The sequence below is a fragment of the Stigmatopora argus genome, chromosome 17 (assembly GCF_051989625.1).
Source record: "Stigmatopora argus isolate UIUO_Sarg chromosome 17, RoL_Sarg_1.0, whole genome shotgun sequence".
In the NCBI taxonomy this organism is placed as follows: Eukaryota; Metazoa; Chordata; class Actinopteri; order Syngnathiformes; family Syngnathidae; genus Stigmatopora; species Stigmatopora argus.
In genome coordinates, this window is record NC_135403.1 from 1084408 (window position 1) to 1110000 (window position 25593).

At 42.1% G+C, this 25593-nt stretch overlaps 2 protein-coding genes across 6 annotated transcripts in view; one reads left to right on the forward strand and one right to left on the reverse strand.

Moving 5' to 3' along the window:
• Nucleotides 1–5200: 5200 nt before the first annotated feature.
• LOC144091818 (uncharacterized) lies at nucleotides 5201–22676 on the reverse strand. 2 transcript variants are annotated; one of them, XM_077624470.1, is made up of 3 exons: nucleotides 21944–22078; nucleotides 7527–7648; nucleotides 5201–7137 (listed from the first exon to the last, which is right to left on the reverse strand). In XM_077624470.1, exon 3 carries the CDS (start codon nucleotides 7028–7030, stop codon nucleotides 5633–5635), a length of 1398 nt encoding a protein of 465 aa, XP_077480596.1. In that variant the 5' UTR covers nucleotides 7031–7137; nucleotides 7527–7648; nucleotides 21944–22078; the 3' UTR covers nucleotides 5201–5632. The 2 variants fall into 2 exon arrangements, with proteins under 2 accessions (XP_077480596.1, XP_077480595.1); XM_077624469.1 differs by lacking the exon at nucleotides 7527–7648 and having other exon boundaries at nucleotides 21944–22676.
• Nucleotides 22443–25593, forward strand: part of LOC144091820 (uncharacterized) — a 15913-nt gene continuing 12762 nt past the window's right edge. For 2 of the 4 annotated variants that reach the window (XR_013305879.1, XM_077624472.1), the window contains exon 1: nucleotides 22448–23021. Coding sequence is in view for 2 of the 4 variants with exons in the window: in XM_077624472.1 (XP_077480598.1) it covers nucleotides 23015–23021 (7 nt within the window). In the remaining 2 variants the exon portion in view is untranslated. Of the gene's footprint in view, nucleotides 23022–25593 lie in introns of all 4 variants that reach the window. The other 2 variants (XM_077624473.1, XR_013305880.1) reach the window with 2 other exon arrangements.

Genomic DNA, 25593 nt, shown 5'->3' on the forward strand with positions numbered 1-25593 from the left:
TTATAAAGCCACTTCCCTACCTCACCTAGCTGGATCAGATCACCTCTGCCTATCTCTCACCCCCGCTTACACTCCACTCCGGAGGCAAACAACGCCACAAATAAAGACAATAAAAACTTGGCCCGACAACGCACTCTCTCAGCTGCAGGACTGCTTTTCCCGCACCAACTGGGAACTTTTTGTACACGACAACCTCCAGGACTACACGGACTCTGTTCTTTCTTACATAAAAAACTGCATCGACAACGTCACTATAGATAAACGAATACGGGTTTTTCCTAACCAAAAACCCTGGATGACCAATGAGACACAGGCACTCATCAAATGCCGAAATTCCGCCTTTAGATCAGGGGACAAGATAAAATATAGCGCTGCCAGAGCTGAGCTGAAAAGAGGCATTAAAAAGGCCAAGTCAGCATATACCAAAAAAATTGAGGAGCACTTCACAGAAAATAACCCAAAGAAGATGTGGCAAGGAATGCGACATATTACCAACTACAACAACAATACTATGTCTGTTAATGCAGATGCCTCACTAGCGGAGAATTTGAACCGTTTCTTTGCCCGCTTTGAGACTGACAAATCAGGCCCAGTCTCAACACCCCCACCACCACCCTGCAGCAATACACTGACGTTCCGGGAACAGGAAGTGAGACTGGTAATGCGGTCTGTGAACACCAGGAAGGCTGCGGGCCCTGACGGAGTACCTGGGAAGGTGCTCAAAGCCTGTGCTGACCAGCTGGCTGGAGTCTTCACAAATATTTTCAATTGTTCCCTGCAACTATCCATCATTCCATCTTGTCTGAAATCTGCCACCATCATCCCTGTCCCCAAAAAGCCAACCATTGGCAGCATGAATGATTATAGGCCTGTTGCCCTCACGCCTGTGATCATGAAGTGCTTTGAAAAGTTGGTAGCCCGCCATATCAGGAATACAATCTCTCCCTCAATTGACCCTCACCAGTTTGCTTATAGGGCAAACAGGTCCACTGATGATGCTATTGCCATTGCTCTTCATACAGCACTGAGCCATCTGGAACACCCTGGGAACTACGTGAGGATGCTCTTCATTGACTACAGCTCAGCCTTCAATACCATAAAACCGGACATTCTGACTGACAAACTCTCCCACCTTGGACTATCCTCTTCAATCTGCTGCTGGATAAAGGACTTCTTGACCAACCGACCACAGACTGTTAGACTTGGTCCCCACCTCTCTTCCTCCATTACACTAAGCACTGGCTCCCCTCAAGGCTGTGTACTGAGTCCTCTTCTGTACTCCCTGTACACCTACGACTGTGCACCCACCCACCAGTCTAACGCCATCATCAAATTCGCTGACGACACCACTGTGGTCGGACTCATCTCAGGAGGGGATGAGTCGGCTTACAGAGATGAGGTCAACAATTTGTCTTCGTGGTGCTCGGTGAACAATCTCACACTGAACACCACGAAAACTAAAGAAATAATCTTGGACTTTCGCAAACACGGCACAGATCTGGCCCCACTCCTCATAAATGGAGTATGTGTAGACAGGGTCCAGTCCTTTAAATTCCTGGGGGTCCACGTCACGGACAAGCTCTCATGGTCTACAAACACCACGGCAGTGGTGAAGAAGGCTCAGACACGACTCCATTTCCTCAGGGTACTTAGGAAGAACAACTTGGGCTCCAATCTTCTGAGAACCTTCTATAGAACCACTGTAGAGAGCATCCTGGCGTACGGCATCACAGTGTGGTACGCTGGAAGCACGGCGGCAGACAAAAAGGCCATGCAGAAAGTGATTAACACTGCCCAGAGGATTGTCGGCTGCTCTCTGCCCTCACTTGAAGACATTGCCAGCCCGCGTTACCTCAGCAGAGCCAAGCACATCATAGGGGACCCTTACCACCCTGGTCACAATCTGTTCCAGCTGCTGCCCTCTGGCAGACGCTATAGGTCCCACAAAGCTCGGACAAATAGTCTTAAGGACAGTTTTTTCCCCACATCCATCAGACATCTAAACTCGCGCTAACATACACACATTCCCTTGCGGCATATGAATAGATGTTTTGGTTGGTGATCTGCCTCCTACTAGCTGACTTGAAGGAAGGTAAGTGGCAGACAGGGTGCGGTAATCGAGAGGTAAGCGACCTGTATGTAATCGAGAGGTAAGCGACCTGTATCCACAACAGCGGAATGACAAATTCGTCGTAACTTACACTTATTTAGGTCTTTTGCCGATTAAACGTAGCTTATGGAGAAGCACCATCAATTTCGTCACACGCAGTTTCTGCGTGTGATGACAAGTAGGCTTTTTTGTGTTGTGGTAATGACGACATGGCCTATGTCCGATTATTATTATTATATTTAGGCTGGGTTCGCAAAGTCCAATGTGCTGCCAAAGCTCAGGGTTGAAACAGGGACCTTTAGATCTCCAGTTTAACACTCTCCCAAATGAGGTACTTCGGCTGATGTTGACAACAATAAGCAACTTACCGCAAATTGACTCATGGCTTACTAGTACAATATTCCAATTGGAGCATTAACTGATATCGGTGTGTTTAGAGCAGGGGTCTCAAACTCGCGGCCCGCGGGCCAACTGCGGCCCCCGTCTTAATATGAAAGATTAATGTTCGTGCGGCCCACAAGATTGATATGAATGACACTTGTTGTGTTCGGAGCTGAATGAACCAATCACGGTGAGGTATACGGCTCTGGAGGGCGGGACATTGGCCGGGCTGTCCAGTGCCTCGCTCACTCACTCATTCATTCCTCCAATCAGCTGGGCGGAGGAGAAGCCGTGAAGCCGATCACTCCGCTCGGCGCGCACACACCTCCGCTGCTCTCAGCATAGAACATAGAGCGAAAGTGCGCATGCGCCACAAACCCGCGCGACTGAACGTGAAAGATCAACCCAAGACTCATTCCAAGTGGAAAAACATATTACAGAGCCCCAGAGATGTCTCTTTCAAAGCCTGGCGTGAAGAGAAAGGTCGGTGATGAGCACAAACAGTTTCAAGAAAAGTGTGGAGTGCAATATTTCTTTGTTGAACACAGGGGGACCCGACGTGTCTCATTTGCACTGAAAAAGTTGCGGTGCACAAGGAATACAATTTGAAACGTCATTATACTACGACTCGTAGTCTACGAGACATGCTGAGGAGTACGAAAAATACCAGGGAAATGAGAGAGCCAACCAGGTTGCCAGTCTTATAACATGTCTTCTGAGGCAACAGGATTTCTTCAAGAATGCTACCAAAGACAGTAATGCAGCAGTCGAAGCTAGCTACGCAGTTTGTGAGTTGATTGCTAAAGCAGGAAAGCATTCACAGAAGGTGAATTTATCAAAAAGTGCATATTACAGGCTGCACATATTGTCTGTCCAGAAAAGAAAAGTCTGTTCAACCACATCAGCCTTTCTGCCAACACCGTGGCAGAGCGCATTTCTCACCTGTCAAGTGACATTTATGATCAACTGTGTGAGAAAGCACAATGTTTCAGTGTATATTCAGTGGCTCTTGATGAGACCACAGACATCACAGACACTGCCCAGCTCGCAACATATGTCCGTGGTGTTGATGACAATTTTGAAGTAATGGAGGAGTTGCTCACAGTAATTCCAATGCATGGCCAGACCACCGCTAAGGAAATATTTCACCAGCTGTGTGATGCCATTAAGAATGCCGGTTTTCCATCGAAGAGCTTTGTTGGAATAACAACTGACGGGGAGGAAGAATGGACTGGTAGCACTTGTTCAAAAAAACTGGAAGAGGAGGGTGTGGAGGAGGCCATAGCTCTGCACTGCATTATCTATCAGCAGGCCCTTTGCAGCAGATGCCTGAAATTTGACAATGTGATGTCTGTCGTTGTGAAATGCATCAACCAAATCAGATCCAGGGGCTTAAAGCACAGAAGGTTCCGTGCTTTTTTAGAGGAAATGGAGTCAGAATATGGGGATGTGCTCTACTTCACTGAGGTACGTTGGCTCAGCAGGGGAAACGTGTTGAAGAGATTTTTTGAGTTGAGAGCAGAAGTAAAAGACTTCATGGAGATAGACGGGGTTGCTGTTCCTGTGCTAAGTGATCCCAAATGGCTCATGGACTTGGCTTTTCTTGTTGATATCACACATGAGCTTAATGTACTGAACAAGAAGCTACAAGGCCAGGGGCAACTTGTCAGCCTATGACAACGTGAGAGCATTCTGCACTAAACTTGTGTTATGGAAAGCCCAGCTCTCAGACAAACCTTTGCCATTTCCCAGCATGCAAGGCTCTCGTGGATGCAGACACACCATTCAGTGGTGAGAAGTATGTTGAGGCTATTTCGAAGCTACAGGAGGAATTTGATCACAGATTTGCAGACTTCAAGACACACAAAGCCACATTTCAAATTTTTGCGGACCCCTTCTCCTTTGATGTGCAAGATGCCCCTCCTGAGCTTCAAATGGAGCTCATTGACCTGCAGTGCGACTCTGCAATCAAAGCCGACTTCAGGGAGGTGAGTGGAGAAGCAGACAAGCTTGGGCAATATTTGAGAGTTGACCCCCAGCTTCCCTGAACTTTCCCGAATGTTCAAGCGGACCATGTGCCTTTTTGGGAGCACATACTTGTGTGAGAAGCTCTTCTCCACCTTGAACTTCAATAAGTCCAAGTACAGGTCCAGACTTACTGATGAGCATCTTCAAGCTCTACCGAGGGTCTCCACTGCTTCCTCCCTCAAGCTATATGTGACTCAGCTATGTGAGAAGAAGCGCTGCCAGGTCTCTAGCAGCAAGGAGTAGGCAAGAGAAGCAGTGTTCAGAATATTTCATGTTCAATGTTCCATTCAAGTTCAGAAAGTTAAAGGTTAAAGAGCTGTTAATACAGACATTTGAAACGGAATTAAAATAATTCATTTTCTCTACTTAGCCAGCTAATGTGTATCTACTGTATGCTCATTTATTATTTTATATTTGTATTACTGATTGATTGATTTTTTATTCATCTTTAAGTTAATTTATTTAATTCATTATTTCTTGTTAAAAAATAAAGATATTTGATAACGTTGGAATGTTTTATCAGCGCTTTTCTTGTGGAAATCCTGATGCGGCCCAGTCTCACCCAGACTCGGCCTTTAGCGGCCCCCAGGTAAATTGAGTTTGAGGGATGAATAAAGTTTTCCAATCCAAAATGTTTTGTTGACTTAAAAAAAAGACCCAAAAAGTATTTTTTTCCAAAAGAGAGCTTTATTGGAACGACAAAAAAAATGACACGTTATATATTGCAGTAAATCGGTTTAAAAACATGATTCATCTTATAAAATGACAAAAGTACAAAGACATTGTACACATTTTTTTACAGAAAATTCATTGTCTTTCATACCATATTTCTACTAAAAAAGACATCCTAGATATAAAATTCAAGATGCAAAACTGCAATGTTTCAAATTTCTTAAGAATGTCTTTAACTGAAGACATTTTATTTTAAAAGTGTGGAACTATATTACAGAAAATTGAAAATTAAGAGAAAAAAATGAAAATTAAGAATACAATTATCTTTCATGCAGAAATTGATAAAGCAAGTACATTTTTTTCTGGCCACTGCTTCCCACATTTGTCATTCACATTTGTCATTAACTGCGCAGGAAAAAGTTTTTTCACCAATGTGGGTTGTCATGTGCATAAATGTTGTTTTAAGCTTTCCTTGTAAGCGAATGCTTGACCACAAACTGGGCAAGAAAATTGTTTTTCTCCAGTGTGGGTTCTTGCGTGTCTGTGTAAATCTTGCTTTTGAGAAAAGGCTTTACCGCAAACTGAACACGAAAATGGCTTTTCACCTGTGTGGGTTCTTGTGTGGGTTTTTAAGCTTCTTTTCCGTGTGAATGTTTGACCACAAACTGAGCACGAAAACGGTTTTTGTCCAGTGTGGGTTCTTGCGTGTCTTTGTAAATTTTGCTTTTGAGAAAAGGCTTTACCGCAAACTGAACACGGAAATGGCTTTTCACCAGTGTGGGTTCTTGTGTGGATTTTTAAGTGTTGATTTTGAGAATAGGCTTTACCGCAAACTGAACACGAAAATGGTTTTTCACCAGTGTGGCTTCTTATGTGGATTTTTAAGTGTTCATTTTTAGAATAGGCTTTACTGCAAACTGAACACGAAAATGGTTTTTCACCAGTGTGTGTTCTTGCATGACTAATTAAGTGTCCCTTCTGTTTGAATGTTTGACCACAAACTGAACACGAACATGGTTTTTCACCAGTGTGGGTTCTCGTGTGCCTTTTTAAGGTTCCCTTCTCTGTAAATCTTTTACCACAAACTGAACACAAAAATGGTTTGTCACATGTGTGGGTTCTTGCACGACTATTTAAGTTTCCCTTGTGTGTAAATGTTTTACCACAAACTGTACATAAGGGTTTCCCGCAAGTGTGGCTCCTCATATGTGTTTTCAAAGAAGACTTTTTCCCAAAAGTTTTCGCACACTGAGAGCATTTGCAGCCACTGGGATTTTTCTTAAGACTTTCATCGTCATGAAGCACATTGTCGCCATCTGGTGGAGGAGCGATGACATTGTCTGCTTGCATTCCTTCTGCTGAGCTGCAGTTCACAGTCTGCGCTTCTCTGTTGGCCCCGCCCAGATTATCTTCCCTCCTGAATGGCTCACCAGTTGACCCGGTGACATTTTGCTCCTCCTTTTTGATTGGAGATTGCTCTTCTCTCTTGTGCTTTTGTTGAGGGAACTCTGGCTCCTCCTCTTTAATTAGGGGCCATGATGTGGTGTTGGCAGGCTCCGCCCCTCCACTGGCCACGCCCAAAACATCTTCCCTCTTCGCGAACTCACCAAGTGACCAGGTGAAATGATCTTCCTCCCTTTTGATTGGAAGTTGCTCGTCTCCCATTTGTTGTTGAGGGAACTCCGGCTCCTCCTCTTTAATTAGGGGCCATGTTGTGGTGTTTGCAGGCTCCGCCCCTCTGCTGGCCACGCCCCGAACAGCTTCCCTCTTCACGAACTCACCAAGTGACCAGGTGAAATCATCTTCCTCCTTTTTGATTGGACGTTGCTCGTCTCCCATTTGTTGTTGAGGGAACTCTGGCTCCTCCTCTTTGATTTGGGGGAGCTCAACTTCCCCTTCAAGGTCAACAGACTCCTGCCCATCAGCACCAAGATCATTTCTGAAACCTGCAAAGACACAAAGATAAATGATTAACCATTTTCTAATTATAAAATGACTGAATTTCTTGTTCACAGAAATGAAACCAAACGGAAGAGGGCGCCATACATTCATTTCGTCAAAATACTGTAGTATTCTCGTCAACAGCAACATGAGTTGAAAACTGTTTATAGGTGCATTTTTCAAAGTATGGCACTATTGGTCAGAAAAGTTTCTTCACTGGTGATGTAGCTCCTTAAAATTAGTCAAATCTTTTTTGGAGCCTTTTCATTGTAAACATTCTCTTTTATGTTTTAGATTTTAATTTAGTTAAAATGCTTTCGCCAAAGGGAGTGTTAGGGTTATTAGTCTCACAATTACTATATATTTGCTCGCAATGAAGAACGCTTTGACTTACCTAGCTTAATAACATTAAAAAAGTCATTTTTAGGACATCTGCTTGCAACCGTGATAAACAACGGGAAGGTCGCTCCTCTCTCCAGCTGGACTTCTCAAAATTGTTTTGAGAAACATCGACTTCTGAAAGTGTGGTTCACAGCCCTCCCTCGGGAAGATCCGGCACGGGAGAAAAGAAAGGAGGAAATTAAAAAGAAATTGAGTTTTCAAAAATGCTCCGAGCTGGGTTTGTGGAGAATTGGGGCATATATCGCGTGATTGCCCAAATAACAGGGTCTCTAAAAACAAGGCCTAATCGGCATGACTAGCCGGCGTGCCTGCTCAAAATGAATTGAATGTCAAAGAAATTCAATTGGAATTTTTGTGTGATACTTGGAGCTTGTAAAACGGCAATTAAAATGGATATTCCAGGTGCTAGACGTACAAGGCGGAAAGTCTGTGACAACGGCAGGTGGTCAAGATACCGCCGTTTTGGAAACAGTTCCGTTTTGGATAAGAGATCCGAATGGAGAAACGTGTAAAAAGTTTTCAAAAATGCTGCGTGCTGGGTTTGTGGAGAATTGGGGCATATATCGCGTGATTGCCCAAATAACAGGGTCTCTAAAAACAAGGCCGAATCGGCATGACTAGCCGGCGTGCCTGCTCAAAATGAACTGAATGGGGACTTTGAATATGGTTAAACCAGGGATCACATTTTTCATCAAAGGAATTCAATTGGAATTTTTGTGTGATACTGGAGCTTGTAAAACGGCAATTAAAATGGATATTCCAGGTGCTAGGCGTACAAGGCGGAAAGTCTTTGTGATAACGGCAGGTGGTCAAGATACCGCCATTTTGGAAACAGTTCTGTTTTGGATAAGAGATCCGAATGGAGAAACGTGTAAAACGTCTGTGTTAGTAGTACCTGAATATACTGTCATTTTACTGGAATGAGATGGCCTATTGCAGCTTGGCCTGGCTTTGATCCCGTCCGCTAGTGGGAACATGGTGGTTAAAAGATGAATAGAGATTCAAAACGGCCAATTAAGTGTTTTGCAGAGTTGCCAACCTGCGTTTTTTTATTATACTCTAGACTTGCCAAATAATGCGTCGACTGCGGGGGGGGAGCGCTCTGTTTACTGCGGCTGCTGATTTGATTGGGACGCGGGAAAGTTTTGAAAACATGCTAAAGGACTGAGGGGCCTGATAAGGCCTATGAGAAAAAAAATAGCACTGGCCACTCCGGTCGACTTTGTAAATGCAACTTGTGTGCCCAGACCGCACAAGTGACTAAAATTTTTGGACCCCTTCCGTGAAGACATTACATCAATTGGCCCTTGGGGTTGCTGAAGCAAACTTGTGTCCAAAAATAATGGTTTATGCTAAGAAATAGTTATGCTTGCAGCATATTTTGTGATTATGGGGTCTCAGCAAAATATTGTGATATGGTTGGATATCGGATGAGGAATTAATTTATCTTATTAAGGACTAATGGTTGTTGTTGGATTTATTATGGGATGTTTCTATATGTTTTGTAAGCATTTTTAATAAGTAATAAGGATATGATGATATTATAGATGTACAGACGCTCCCCTACTTACGAACATTCAACTTACGAACAACGGTACATACGAACATGTCTGCAAATTGCATTTAAGTCGAAAAATGTTCGTAAGTCCAATTTTGTATTTCGCGCCTTTTTCAGAGTATTGCTTCGTTCCGCCGCTAATACCGACGCCTGGCGCTGTGGGAGCGCAGCTCACCCAGCATCTACCTTCCTCTGCCCAGTTCGTTGCAGTGCGTAAGTTGCGTAAGTGCGTAAGTTGCGTAAGTGCGTGACGTATTTTGAACGTATCTCCAGTGCGCAAAGAACCTTTTTCATTTTTATCATAAAATATCTTGTGCATCCATTACATTGAATATGGTTGGTGAAAAGAGAAAGGCTTCTAGTGAGGATGGTAATGCAAGGAAGAGGCAAGCCATTTCATTTGAAACAAAAGTGGCAATAATAAAGAAGCTTGATGGGGGCGAGAAAATGGTGAGCGTTGCACGGGCGTACTATTTGAATCGTTCGACCGTCAGTACCATTTATAAACAGAGAGATCGTATAATGGCACACGTGAAAAGTGCAGTGCCGATGCAATCGAAGATTATTAGCAAAAGAAGAGGGAAAATCATAGAAGAGGTGGAGAAACTTCTCATCATTTGGCTCGAGTATCAACAGCAGCGGCGTATTCCTCTGAGCCTTATGCTCATTCAGGAGAACGCCAAATCTCTTTGAGGATGTCAAGGCTAAGGCTGGGGAAAGCGCTGCCGAAGAAACGTTTTCTGCCAGCAACGGGTGGTTTTTCCGTTTCAAAAAGAGGGCTAATCTCCACCATGTGTCCGTGTCCGGAGAGGCAGCATCCGCGGACAAAGAGGCTGCCGAGCGATTCCCCCAAGTGTTAAAGGAGATCATTGAGGAGGGTGGCTATTCGGCTAAGCAGATCTTCAATGTCGACGAAACTAGTCTTTTTTTGAAGAAAATGCCAGAGAAGACCTACATTAGCCGTGAGGAGAAGACTATGCCCGGATATAAAACGGCTAAAGATCGCCTAACCTTAATGCTTGGGGCGAATGCTGAAGGGAGCTACAAGCTGAAGCCGCTGCTAGTTTACCGGGCAGCTAACCCTCGAGCCCTGAAGAACGTGACGAAAAGCTCTCTCCCCATTATCTGGATGTCAAACAAGAAGGCATGGGCGACACTCGCTGTATTTGAACACTGGTTCTTCCACCATTTCATCCCAGCAGTGAAGTTGTATTGCCAGGAAGATGGAATTCCATTTAAGATCCTGCTGGTGCTGGACAATGCCCCTGGCCACCCCCCGCACTTGGATGATTTTTATCCTGATGTTAAAGTTGTGTACCTGCCGCCAAATACAACTTCACTTCTGCAGCCGATGGACCAGGGCGTTATCGCCAATTTCAAGAAATATTACACCCGACGGACGTACAGGATGGCCTTGAAAGCAGTGGATTCTGACCCTGAGATGACCTTACGGAGCTACTGGAAGTCCTTAACATCCTTAACTGCATAAAAAAGATTGATGCATCATGGCGTGAGGTTACCGAGGTCAACCTCAACGCTGTGTGGAGGCCTCTATGCCCTCAGCTCGTCAACGACTCCCGTGGCTTTGATCAGGAGGGCATCAATAAAGAAATTCTTAGCACTCTTGTCGGCCTAAAGTGACAAACTTGAGCTTGACCTGCAGGAGGAGGATTTCGAGGAATTGCTTGAGTCCCATGAGAAGGAATTGAGTAACAAAGACCTCATGGAGTTGGAGGCTCAGCAACGTGCCGAGGAGGATGAAGAAACGCCTGTCCCCATGAGGAAATTCGACACGGAACTCTTGGCCGAGGGGTTTTCGCTCATAGATCAATCCATCGCACTCTTCGAGCGGCAAGACCCAAACATTGAACGTTGCACAAAGGTGGCAAATCAAATTAATGATGCCATACAGTGCTACCGCATCATTTATGATGAAAAAAAGAAGAAAACTGTGCAATTGTCATTAGATCGCTTCTTTCGGCCAGTTTATAATCCATAAATCTCTCTCTCCCTCTCTATAAAGTACTGTACATATTCTCTCCATTTTATTAAATGTTTTTTTCAGTACAAACCAATGCGTGTTACTTATACAATCCTTAAACATACAAATTCTTACGCAGGTGTTTTGGTTTCAATCTAATAATGGCAATTGTTTTGAATCAGATTACAATGAAATGTTTTCAGTTATGTGCGACTAAATACAGAGAAGAGGGGACTGCACGTCAGAAATACTCAGGAACGAAGGCGCGTTATGAGTGTGGCTCCTTGCAAGTTGTAACCAGATATGTGAAAGATGTCTTCCAATTTTAATTAAATATTACTAATAATGATTTAAGGGTATTAATCATTATTCCAACAGTTGTCTTCTCTAAAATGCATTATTCACAGCTAAAAAGCGACATTTCAAACATGATACCTCGCTGGGGAGGCATTTGTAAACAAAGCAAAACAAGGAATTTGTGAAAGTTAAGATGTGTGTGCGAGGGGAGGAATGCTGCTTTTGCAGCGAGTCTAAAGGTCACAGTTAGCGGCTAAGAGCGTGCTTCCGTTAAGCGTTTCATAATAAGAGCAAAACATGGTCTGCAGGAAATGCAGGGTTCTGCGATTACTTTCGCATTTATGTTCCAGATTTTAAAGAAAAATGTCTCTCGAGGTGATAGACAATCTGTTTGGTAAAAGATTGGGTTGTTTGGCTTCGAAATTAGTAATAGAGCAAGATAGCCATTTTTTACCAATTTGTTGATTTCAAAGGGCTCCTAATTAAAGAAAAATAGATTTTGGAAGATAAAAGATTATTAATACCGTTTTTGAATGGTTAGTTTGTTCAAAATAGTTTAACATTAGAGTTTAGCTAGTTAGTGAAAAAGGGATGAGAAAATTTACAATATTGCCTCACTAGCGGAGGAACTGAACCATTTCTTTGCCCGCTTTGAGACTGACAAATCAGACCCAGTCTCAACACCCCCACCACTACCCTGCAGCAATACACTGAAGTTCCAGGAACAGGAAGTGAGACTGGAAATGCGGTCTGTGAATACCAGGAAGGCTGCTGGCGCTGATGGAGGACCTGGGAAGGTGCTCAAAGCCTGTGCTGACCAGCTGGCTGGAGTCTTCACAAAAATCTTCAATTGCTCCCCTGCAACAATCCATCATTCCAACCATTGACAGCAAGAATGATTATAGGCCTGTTGCTCTCACGCCTATGATCATGAAGTGCTTTGAAAAGTTGTTAGCCCGCCATATCAGGAATACAATCTCCCTCAGTTGACCCTCACCAGTTTGCGTATAGAGCTAACAGGTCCACTGAGGATGCTATCACCATTGCTCTACATACAGCACTGAGCCATCTGGAACACCCTGGGAACTACGTGAGGATGCTCTTCATTGACTACAGCTCAGCCTTCAATACCATAAAACCGGACATTCTGACTGACAAACTCTCCCACCTTGGACTATCCTCTTCAATCTGCTGCTGGATAAAGGACTTCTTGACCAACCGCCCACAGACTGTTAGACTTGGTCCCCACCTTTCTTCCTCCATTACACTGAGCACTGGCTCCCCTCAAGGCTGTGTACTGAGTCCTTTTCTGTACTCCCTGTACACTTATGACTGTACACCAACCCACCAGTCTAACTACATCATCAAATTTGCTGATGACACCACTGTGGTCGGACTCATCTCAGAAGGGGATGAGTCGGCTTACAGAGATGAGGTCAACAAACTGTCTTTGTGGTGCACGATGAACAACCTCACACTGAACAACACAAAAACTAAAGAAATAATCCTGGACTTCCGCAAACAGAGCACAGATCTGGCCCCACTCCTCATAAATGGAGTTCGTGTAGACAGGGTCCAGTCCTTTAAATTCCTGGGGGTCCACATCACGGACAAGCTCTCCTGGTCCACAAACACCACGGCAGTAGTGAAGAAGGCCCAGAAACGACTCCATTTCCTGAGGGTACTAAGGAGGAACAACTTGGACACTAAGCTTCTGGTAACTTTCTATAAAGCCTCTGTGGACAGTATCCTGGCATACGGCATCACAGTGTGGTACGCTGGAAGCACGGCAGCAGACAAAAAGGCCATGCAGAGAGTGATTAACACTGCCCAGAGGATCGTCGGCTGCTCTCTGCCCTCACTGGAAGATATTGCCAGCCCTCGTTACCTCAGCAGAGCTGGGAACATTGTTGGGGACCCGTACCACCCTGGTCACAACCTGTTCCAGCTGCTGCCCTCTGGCAGGCGCTACCGGTCTCACAAAGTACGGACAAAGAGGCTTAAGGACAGCTTTTTTTTCCCACAGCCATCAGGACTCTGAATTTGCAGTAGCATGACACACAATCCCTTCTGAGGTAATAACTTTGGGGTGAGGAAACATGAAGGACGTTGGGCGGTGATCTGCCTCCTGCTGGCTGACTGAAGGTAAGTAAGAAGACAGTGGGAGGTAAGTGATCCATTTTATTCTTTGTTGGCATCGGTGAGGCAAACCTTTTCGCAGTCGCCGGGATTTGGTTGCGCTCGGGAGGTGATGCGATGTATCCTTCACGGCAGAGTGCCAGCGAGTCTGAAACTATCACTTGGTTGGGCTTTTGCCTGGGAAAGCGCACTTTGTGGAGAAGCACTACCAATTTTGTCATACGCAGCTGAGTATGGTGACAATTAGGCTTTTGTCTAGTCAATGATGATAAGCCTATGTCTGATTTTATTTTATTTATATTATGGCATATTGGGGACAATTTGTGGGTCCTTTATTAAACATTGAAATTTGTAATTAGGAAATGCCTAGTAGAAGGTTGGTTTCTCTAATTTAATTATTGTTGCTCTTGGCTTAAGTAAACATCGTATGGGGTGATTTGTGAATTAGATCTTAAGTATTAAGAATTATTTGGTTGTTAATGATATCAAACATGAAAATAAGAATGCAGAAATGGCATTCATCCAATTTATTAGGTAAATTGTACCTAGCTGGTTTAGATGAAATAATTGATTTAGGATAGGCATAATTTCCCTAGGACTGAAGGGCATAGAGTGTTGTCAGTGCACGGACAACATTCCCTGTTTCGTCCTGAGCGGGGGAAATATGCTTTGGCGTGGGTCATATTGATGACTATTAGGATATTACGGATTGCATAAGCATTGAATAAGTGATAACAACCAAATGACGTTGCTTCCTATTGCTTTAAGGCAGGGGTGTCAAACCGGTCCTCAAAGGGCCGCAGTGGGTTCAGGTTTTCATTCCAACTTAACAAGAGGATACCTTTTGCAAGTGTAATCAGTTAAAGTCAGGTGTTACTTATTTTGGAAGACACATGATTGGTTAAAATGTCGGCACTGGATCGGTTGGAACAAAGACCAGGACCCACTGCGGCCCTCGGCGGAATCGGTTTGAGACCCATGCTTTAAGCGCATACAAATTAAAAGAACTTTATCTTAAAACTTACAGCATTGCAATTATGGGGTTAATGCACCTAAATGTTACAGAGATAACGATTGGCAAGAACAAGTTTAGATAAGTGGGAAACGGACAATTCTTCCAAGCTCCAAAATCTGGCTAAGAAACAGATTGTTTGTCGCTTTGGGTTTGACAAAATGCGTTGGCGCATGAGTTCTGGAATATTTGGGGAATGTGAATCCCATATCTAAAACAAATTCGACGGGAATTTGGTAATAGGCTCTATTTGGCACTGGATGCCCAAAATCTCGTGGGGCCTTTCATGGTATGAAACAAGTGCTGGAATTATGGTCAAGAAATAGCACTTCCAAATTATAATATCAACCTCTGAGTAATGCTTGAAGTAGATGGGTTGTCTAAGAATAAATAGAATGGGCAAAACTCGAACGGAATACGAGATACATAGACGGCTACCAAAACAAACTTTAGAGGTGAAACTATTGCCACCTCAATTCTGCGTACAAACAGCTAAACTGGTAGGATTAACGGGGGGTATAACTCAATGCAAAACATGGAGGTAAAATTTTACAAACGGTTAATATACTTGTGTGGGTGTGTGTGTGTGTTTAAATGTGTCACAACTTTTCCGTTATTGCATTATTGGGAAACAGATAGTTAATCACAGCCACTCGCATGGCAGTCGCTCATGCTGACTGACTAGGGCGACGAACGACGGCAAACGAACTTCCAAAACAAATTTCTATTTGTAGATGTGTGGCATGTGAATATAATACATTAATTACCTAGTTCCTTCTGGAATGATTATTGCTGATAGGGCAGCAAAAGGGGGTGAACTACCAAGAAGCCCCACGGGGGATGGTGGTTTAGACCTGTGATTAAAATTTACGGGGCACTGATTTACTCCCACAAACCAAAAATATGGATGCTAGACTGGTTGAACACTCTAAATTCCCCTGATTTGAGTGTGAGCTTGAATGATTGTCTGTCTTTTTGTGTTTTTGATTGGCTGGTCACCAAGATATAATCTATCAATCAAATATCAAGGTGGAAAAGAATTTGGAAATTTTATTTCTGAAATCGCCAATAAGCCTTTCGGGGATGGCGGCGGCAGATTAGGACAAAAAACAAAATGAAAAAATAATTTCGCCGAATGAATTTGTTGACGTAATGCAGCAGTACTCCACATGTGGAATTTAAGGTGGACAAACAAATAATCTGCTCTGCGAAAGGTGAAATTTGGGAATATTGAGGAAAAAACTGAAAAAAAACAAATTGGTACATCATCTTACTTGGGTGAGCTGCATTTAACAAAGCTGTCTTGAGTCATGGCAAGTCCTATGTCTGGACAGGGGGGATGGTGGTACGGTGCCACTACACAATTTATAGGGTTAAATTGGTGGCAGAGCATGCTTAACCTGTGCTCGGCATATCAGTGCACGATTTGAAATCCAAAGAACCATTGATTTATAGTGATAATGGCACCCAAATTGTGTTGACAAAATAAGGGGTTGGATGGACGGCAAGATACGTTTTTTTCATGAATTTCATTCATCGACGTCAAAATAAATTTTGTTTGACATTTTATGTTTATAAATTCTCTATTTTGAAATAAATAACCGTATCAGCATTCGCTTGCGTCCTGACGTCACAGCGCACGCATGGCCGCCATTTCTGCCGTGATGTCATCGTGTCACGGCGCTGTCAAATTCCTTTTTTTGGAAGTCGTGTTTTATGCGCATATAAGACGTACCCTCGATTCAGTAATCATTTTGTTGTCCGACAGAAGAGGCTTATGTGCGAATAAATACGATAATCTAATCCAATATGGAAAATTTCCAAGACCTCATTCTTCATCTTTATTGCTGTCATTGTTTTGGGGGAAATTAAACTCCCACTTCGCTCCTCCACGCCGTCCAGCCGTCAATTACCGGTCCAGAGAGCTCTTTTTCGGATAAGAGCAACGGCGTCAGCCCAGTGCCCGGAGGTAAATCAAAACTCAATTTCTACTCTGCTTGTCCACAGTGTTCAGGGTGTCCCCCCGCTTATGGCCCGGAGTAACAAATAACTAGTGGTTATAATGTTTAAAAATAAAATGAGGCATTATTGTTTACAACGGGGACTTCGTGGATAGGGGAGAGCGAGGGAGAGAGTCACTTGATGGATGCGCTCGTAACAGAACTGGTGGTTATGTTTAATAATAAAATGAGGCATAATTTTATACAACGGGGAGTTCGTGGATGGGGGAAAGAGAGCGACTCTTGACGGATGCGCTCGTAATGTAACAAACTTTACTAAATGTCAACGTAAGCGTTTAAGGTAAGAACCGTTTCGTGCGTAGTGTTTAGAGACGAGCACATTTAACGCACACGCTCAAATGGGAATGTGTTTGTGTTGTCGAGCGAGTTTGTGCGGTTTTATTTTCTTTAATAAAGAATGTGAATTTCCTTTGTCTTCTTTTTAATAAAAAATTTAATAAAATGATTTTATTTATTGCCTTTTATTTAAAAAATGGAGCGCTCAACGTAGGAACCGTTTAACGTAGGAACCGTTTTGTGCGTAGTGTTTAGAGACGAGCACATTTAGTACTTGCACACGCCCAAATGTTAATGTGTTTGTGTTGTTGAGCGAGTTTTTGGCGTTTTATTTTCTTTAATAAAGAATATGTGAATTTCCTTTGTCTTCTTTAATAGTGGTTAAGGTTAGGCGAACTGTCTGGCGACGAAGTGTCCGGCAACAAATTGTCCGGCGACGAAGCATCCGTTCGACGAAGCGTCCGGGGACGAAGCGTCCGGCGACGAAGTGTCCGTCGAGGAAATGTCCGGGTACCGGATTGACGAGTCAGCTCAGTCACCTGTACACTACTCATGTTTTTCGATTATTTCGTGCTTAATATCGATTGTCATCATACACCTTTTCTTTGGACTACACTTCATTGCTTCCTTTGGTACTCAGACGTTTCATCAAAAGACGTTTGGTCCCCGGACATTTGGTCCCCGGACGTTTGGTCGACCGGACGTTTGGCAGAACAGACGTTTGGCAGAACGGACGTTTGGCAGAACGGACGTTTGGCAGAACGGACGTTTGGCAGAACGGACGTTTGGCAGAACGGACGTTTGGCAGAACGGACGTTTGGTCGCCAGGTTCGCTCGCTGTCAAATTATGACAGAGAGTTTACTATTGAAACCAGCTCTCAAAATTATAATCATGAGTGATCTACATCCGGGTTACCACGGGCGATCTACATTTTTGGACCGTAAGTAGCACTGTTTAATGAAAATGACCCAGACATTTTGTCACCCAATGTTAAAATCTATCAATTGCATGCTAATTGGGTGAACATATTTGTTAATATCTTTACGAGCGACGACGACCGGGGACGATCGAAACGGCCGCGCGCGCGCCTGGGCTCGCTAAAAGTTTAAACTGAGTAAACTGATCAAAATGACTCTACACTGGGGAAAACTTCTTAGAACGAGTTATAATAATCGGACATAGGCCCTGTCGTCATCATCAACAACAAAAGCCTACTTGTCATCACAACCAGAAACTGCGTATGAAGAAATTGGTGGTGCTTCTCCATAAGCTGCGTTTACTCGGCAAAAGACCTAAATAAGTGATAGTTACGGACTTGTAATTTGGCATTCTGCTGTTATGGATACAGGTCACTTACCTCTCACTGTCTTTCACTTACCTTCAGTCAGCTAGTAGGAGGCAGATCACCCAAACATCTTTTCATATTACCTCAGAAGGGAATGTGTGTTGTGTTACCGCAAATTTAGAGTTCTGATGGATGTGGGGAAAAAACTGTCCTTAAGCCTATTTATCCGTACTTTGTGGGACCTATAGCGTCTGCCAGAGGGCAGCAGCTGGAACAGAGTGTGACCAGGGTGGTAAGGGTCCCCTATGATGTTCCTGGCTCTGCTGAGGTAACGAGGGCTGGCAATGTCTTCCAGTGAGGGCAAAGAGCAGCCGACAATCCTATGGGCAGTGTTAATCACTTTCTGCATGGCCTTTTTGTCTGCCGCCATGCTTCCAGCGTACCACACTGTGATGCAGTATGCCAGGATGCTCTCTACAGTGGTTCTATAGAAGGTTATCAGAAGCTTGGTGCCCAAGTTGTTCTTCCTAAGTACCCTGAGGAAATGGAGTCGTTGAATCTCGATTTATTGGCAAAAAGTATGCACTGGTTTTGTGACGGTACGTTCGATAGTGCGCCTGACAACCATCAACTATATACCATCCATGCTCTCTTTGGAGAAAATCATTCGGTTCCGCTTGTATATTGTATTACAAAATCAAAAACTCAAGGAATATATGATACTATATTTTCTAAGATTAAAGAGGGTCGTGTTATGGAGTCTCGTTCAATAACTATCGACTTTGAAAAGGCTGCAATAAGTAGTATAGAAAATAATTCTCCAAACTCACACATCTGGATGCTTTTTCAATTTCAGTCAATGCCTTTGGAGAAAAATTCAGGCATGTGGCCTACAAATTTGGTACAATGACCCAATGAACGCTTCCCTCATAAAAAAAATTACAGCCCTGGCGTTCGTCCCAAAGGAGGATGTCATAGAAGCATTTAATGAATTAATGGCTTCAGTAGACGAGGAAACAGATGAAGTCCTAGCAGAATTTCTCCTTTACTAGGAGACTACTTGGCTAGGTGCTGTTTTAAGGGGAAGTCGACACCGTCCAGATTTTGCTATCCCCTTATGGAATGTGAGAGAAAAGACCTTGCTGGGAATACCACGCACAAATAATTCAGTTGAAGGTTGGCACTGTGCATTTCAACGTAGAATGTTAGTCGTCCATCCAAATTTATGTCGTCTTATAAACAAACTCAAATTATAGCAAAATGACTGGGAAATAACAATACAACAGGCACCATGCGGTATTATGCCCAGAGACACCAAAAAGACATACGAAGCTGTTAATGAGCAGTTGAAAAAGCTCTCAGAGGACTATGAAAACCTGGATCGATTTGCAAACAAAGTACAGTACCTACAAGCCATTGCGTATAATTTGTAAGTTTTACTGTTTTAATAAAAACTCCCATCTGTGAATTCCCTTTGTACATAATTTGTAAGTTTGTATTTGTAATTTTTGTACAGAATTTGTAAGTTTTACTGCTAGAATTTGTAAGTTTTACTTTAATAAAAACACCATCTGTGAATTTGCTTTGTCTTCTTTTTAATAAAATAATTTTACTTATTGCCTTTTATTTTAATGTCAAAATTCCGGGCTAAAAGTATACTAAGACTTTTATTTGTTTGATAAACATGACCATCTAAGGTATTTCAACATTGCAAGTTCTCCCAGAGAGAATGAAGGTTCATTGGACGCCTACCGCCGTCAATGGCAGCAGCCGATGTGTTAAATGAGTGCTCTTATTGATATTTTGATATTTCAACATTGCTGCATTGCAAGTTCTCCCAGAGAGAATGAAGGTTCATCGGACGTTTATCGCCGTCAATGGCAGCAGCCGATGTGTTAAATGAGTGCTCTTATTGGAGCAATTTACTCCACTACAAAGATTAACCATTTTCCAATTAAAACTAATGAATATATTGTTCACAGTAATGAAACTTAACTGAAGTATTTTTGTCAACAGCCAAATGAGTTTAAACCAGTTTTTGGTGTGTATTTTAAAAAGTAAAGGATGACCGGTCAGTAAAGTATCTTCACAGGTGATAGAAATTTGCCGAAATCTATTTTTTTTAGCCTTTTAATTGTAAACATTCTCGATTTTTTTTAATTTTAATTTAGTTACAATTCTTTAAATAAACCTCCCCTTTAGTTAAAGAATTGTAACTAAAATAAAATAAAAAAAATCAAGAATGTTTACAACATTAAAAAAGGCATGATTTTTTAAATCAGTAGCTAGTCCATTATAATTTGGGGATTAATTACATTGAAATATGAGTGGAAAAAGAGAAACAAAATGTATTTTTTGAAATTAATATTTTAGAAAAATATGTTTGGATTAAAAAAAGGGGGAAAAATATTTTTAGAGTTAAATGTTTTTTTAAAGAAAGTAGTAGAAGTAATTCCTTTTTGTTTTTTCATAAAGAGAAAAATATTATATGAATTAATGTAAAAAGTTGTTTAAATCACTTATTACAGTTTTTGATTTTTAAACTAGATATTTTATCAGAACCAAACTAAAAAACAAAATATTATATTTTTTTGTTTAAAAATGTTTGTCTACTATTTTTTTCTAGAAAAAGAGGGAAAATATTTAATACTATATTTATTTATAATCTGCATTTGAATTTTAGCATTAAATATGAAGTATTTTCACGGGCTCAACAGGGAGTTGTGGCGGGCCAAATTTGGTTTTTATACGCTCCTCTCGTTGTTGTTTTATGCATGTGCATCTTCATTTTTTGCATTTTCAATTGAGTGCATAAAAGTGTTATGTCACCCAGGCATGCAGCCAGAAATGTAGGTTTAGTACTAGGAATGACTCTTCAATGCCACTGGGGGGCGCGCCCGAGAGTGGTTACATTTAAATACAGTGGTACCTCGAGATACGAGCTTAATGCGTTCTGGGACTGAGCTCGTATTTCGATTTACCCGCAACTCAAATAAACGTTTCCGATAGAAATGAACTAAAAACAAATTAATTTGTTCCAACCCTCTGAAAAAACACCCAAAACAGGAAATTGGATTGGAAAAACATTTTTATTTGTTCTAATTCACCATCTATTAACAAAGTAACAAATAAATAGTGGTTTAATAGTACTAAAATGTGTTTAATAGTACTAGAATTAGACGGATTTCGCGGAGGGGAGAGAGAGAGAGGGATAGAGACGGGGGGACATTTTATCACGTTTAATTTTGTTTTACATTTTTATACCCTTCTTCTCCCGGGTTGGCTCTATTTGCCCCGCCTCCACCCTGATTTTCAGATGCAACCTATCGAGGGTTGTTTGCGTTTGTCTTCCTCTCAAAATATTCTGAAAATGAAGCACACAAATGTCCCCACAAAAGGATAACGCACGACCACTTGCCAACTTGCCCGGGAAGTAGTACTCCTCTCGTATTAGCGAACAAGCTCCGTCATTGGCACTGACTAACGGGAAAAAATAAACACTGAAAAAAATGCAACACCCCACCCAGTGCTTGTACAGACATTACACGAGGGAGTTGCGACCAGAAAGACAGTTCCCATGTTCTTATGAGCAGCCTCTCGCCTCCGCTACATGCTCATATATCAAAATTTGTCTCGTATCTCAAAATAAATATTTGTTCGAAATTTTGCTCGTATGTCGGGGCATTACTGTACATATAAATAATCTTTTTAAAAGTTTTTCTTCGAATGGAGCTTGTGCGAATTCATGAGTGTACATACGCTAAGGTAGTGTCATGTCAATAGAATATCTTTAAACTTTAAAGTTTAAAGGAATATATGGAAGTGAAAAGTGAACCCACCTTCTAGTCTATGAAGAATAACTTTCTCGTGCATTATTTTGCAAACTGTCGAGTGCTGGTAAGGTGAATGCTCCTGTTTGACGACAAAAAGTTCCTCCTGGAGCTTTACCGGTTTTGCTTTTGCGGCCATTTCCACGCGTGATTTCTGATGGGGGCGCCTTTGATAGCTGCTAGCTAGGCTAAGCTAAAGTAAACGCAAAGCGTAAACGAGCAATTTGATGACTTGTTCTTTTGATAGCTGCCAGCTAGGCTAAGCTAAAGTAGGGCGCAAAGCATAAACGAGCTATTTGATGACTTGTTCTTTTGATAGCTGCTAGCTAAGCTAAAGTAGAGCGCAAAGCTTCAAGAGTTCTTCGACGGTTTCCATGTGTTCCTTTCACCGATGCTATCCGGGCTGGGCTAAAATAGGGCGCAAAGCATAAACGAGTTCTGAGACGACTAGGAGACTAGTTTCTTTCCCCGATGCTAGCTAGGCTAAGCTAAAGTAAGGCTCAAAGCTTTATAGACGATTTGAAGATAGAGATGTAATGCTCGAGCCTTCCTGCTCGATTCCGATTCGAGTAAATGGAGCAGAGGCGTGTCGAAAGAGTGCGACCGATATTAGCCATTAAATCCCCGGGATTTGCAAGTGTTACGTATTCAAATTTTTACTTTCACTCTTCTATAACACTTTGACTTGACTTCCACCGATCATGTATGTTATATATTGTATATTGTTTGTTTTATAACTCTAATTATGTAGTATCTCTTGTTCCTTGAGAGGAAATGACGATGATCGCGCATGCGCAGTAGCGATTAGTCGCAATCCGAAAGCGGTCCCAATCGGGGGTCACGGCCTTTATTTTATGCTTTTTTATCCTCGGCCTTGAGAATATCTACGTTTAATGTACATTTTGGCCATTGAAATGTGGCGGACATTTGAGGGCATGCCCAGAACCCATCGTTTGGGAGGACGTTGAAACTTCGCGACTTGTTTAGCTTAGCCTAGCCTAAGTTAGCCGCTAATAAAGAGGAGAAACAAGGCATTTGGAATCAACTCGTCGCCAAAATAAGCAATCATTAAACCCCAAAATGTCAGGTGAGTTGACGTTTAACTTACATGTCTCGAAAATAAATTAAAAGGTCTACAGATACAGGGCTGATGTAAGGATAGTGCTATACTATTGTATTTTTATTATTTTAGTTTATTAACTTTGAATTTCCTCGTTTTGAATTGTTCTGTAGAATATGCGATTTTTGTGTGCTGCAATAAACAGCCAGGCTGGTGTCTTCCAATTATAAATTATTTTATTTTCTCATGTGGACAGTAAAAGGTTCAATCTTGATTCCAAGACAATTGACTGATTCAAACAAAATCATGAAAACAAAAAAAAATAGGAAAGTTTAAACAACTAAAACGCACCGGGCTGGGCTCTTCCCGGTAGTTAAAAAAACCCTCTACGCAAAGTAAGTAATAAAAATAAATTGTTGATAATTATACAAGTTGGAGCAGTTTGCGCTATTTTAGACAATAGATTAAATTCCTTCTAAATACATTCTTAACTAAATAACTAATAGCTCTTTAACTGTACCGTATTTTAACACCTATAGGGTGCACTTAAAAGTCTAAAATTTTCTCTAAAATGTTCGAGGCGCCCAATCGGTCGGTGCATCTTGTTTGTACACGAAATTCAATTTTTGTATGGCCCTGACTGCTTGAGTGACTGGTTTTATTTCTTGCCGGCACGCTACTTATTGCGAACAACCCAGCGGACGTTCACCCTAAAATTAGCCTCCCTGCGCATTCCAAGCATTGGGGTAAATCCATTTAAAACATACCAGGGGAATGGCAATGCATATTACTTGTGTGGTTGCAGCGCTTTTATCCCTCAAAAACACTCTTAACACTCTCAATACTCAAAGAAACAGCATAATAGAGATATACAGAGGAAATGCCTGACGTGAATGACAACACAATGAGGGTCTGAATGCTTGGAAAATGGACTGAAGCCATGGATCGAACACAATGTAACAGCTTTGCTAATGGTTGGCTAACGAATTGCTAATGGATGGCCAATATTGTAGTTCGGGCAGGCAGTGTTGCACGAGTTACGTGACATTTTGGAATGAATTGTCGATGCCGATATAACAGCGAGGAGAATCGAAGGTTTGGGAGTGATGCATGTCGTGAGTTACAATGGATTGTGGATGACTGGGCTCAAGTGTCGGCCAGGACTGTTCGAGCGTTCACCAAAGCTGGAATCAAGTTCCCGGAATACACAACTCTGACTGACAGTGGAGCCTATCATATTAAATGCCAAACTCTTTACATCAGAGTGTACCTTTGACCTCAATAAAGCATTATTAGGGGAGTCATCACAGCCTTTGTTGACTGGTGTTGGCAAAACCACCTCTACATCAACACCAGTAAGACAAAGGAAATGGTCATTGATTTTTGGAGGAATCCTCAACAGACCACTCAGGTGAACATCCAGGGTACAGACAATGAAATTGTGGAGAATTTTAAGTACCTGGGTGTTAACCTCAACAACAAACTAGACTGGTCCAGAAACATAGATGCCCTGTATAAAAGGGGCCAGGACCGCCTCTACCTACTGAGGAGTCTACGGTCCTTTGGAGTGTGCAGGACACTGCTGAGGACTTTTTACGACACTGTGGTGGCATCTACAGTGTTTTATGCAGTGGTCTGTTGGGGATGCGGGAGCACGGGCAGGGACAGGAACAGGCTGAATAAGCTGGTCAGGAGGGTCAGCTCTGTTCTGGGCTGTCCTTTGGAATCTGTGGAGGAAGTAGGAGAGCAGAGGATGCTGAGCAGGATGATGTCCATCATGGACAGCACTTCCCACCCCCTGCATGAGTCTGGGGAGTCCCCCCTAAGCTCTTTTAGCAATAGACTGCGGCACCCTCATTGCAGGAAGGAGCGCTTCCGCAGATCCTTCCTCCCATCAGCTGTCAGGCTCTTTAACCAAAAAATGGCTGAATGTTAAGACCTACCGTATGCATGCATGTACATCTGTGTATGTATGTATGTATGTATATATATGTGCTTATATATATGTATGTGTATGTATGTATATATAAATATATATGTATATATGTATATATATATACATACACATATATATATGTATATATGTATATATATGTATGTATATATATGTATGCATATATGTATATATGTATGTATTTATATATTTATTTATATATGTATGTGTATATATATATATGTATATGTATATGTATATGTATATGTATATGTATATGTATATGTATATATATATATATATATATATATATATATATATATGTGTGTATATATGTGTATATATATGTATATACAGTGGCGGGCGGTGCATTTTCTGGTAGCGCCTTCAAAGTATCAATCCAACCCTCAAAAACTATTTTATGGCTATAAAACCTCTACTGCAGCTACAGCTGCGACACAAACAATAATCAATTAATGCACAAAAATGGGGTAAAATCCACTTCCTAGCAGCATTTCATGATTAAATACAAATACTGGAGCTTTTCAGACATTAAAACCAGGCCAGGGGGTGATTTTCCCGGGAAAAGACAGCGATGAACGTCAATGGCGTACGGGCAAACATTGCCCGAAAATGGGGTAAAATCCAGCCGAAAACAGCATTTAT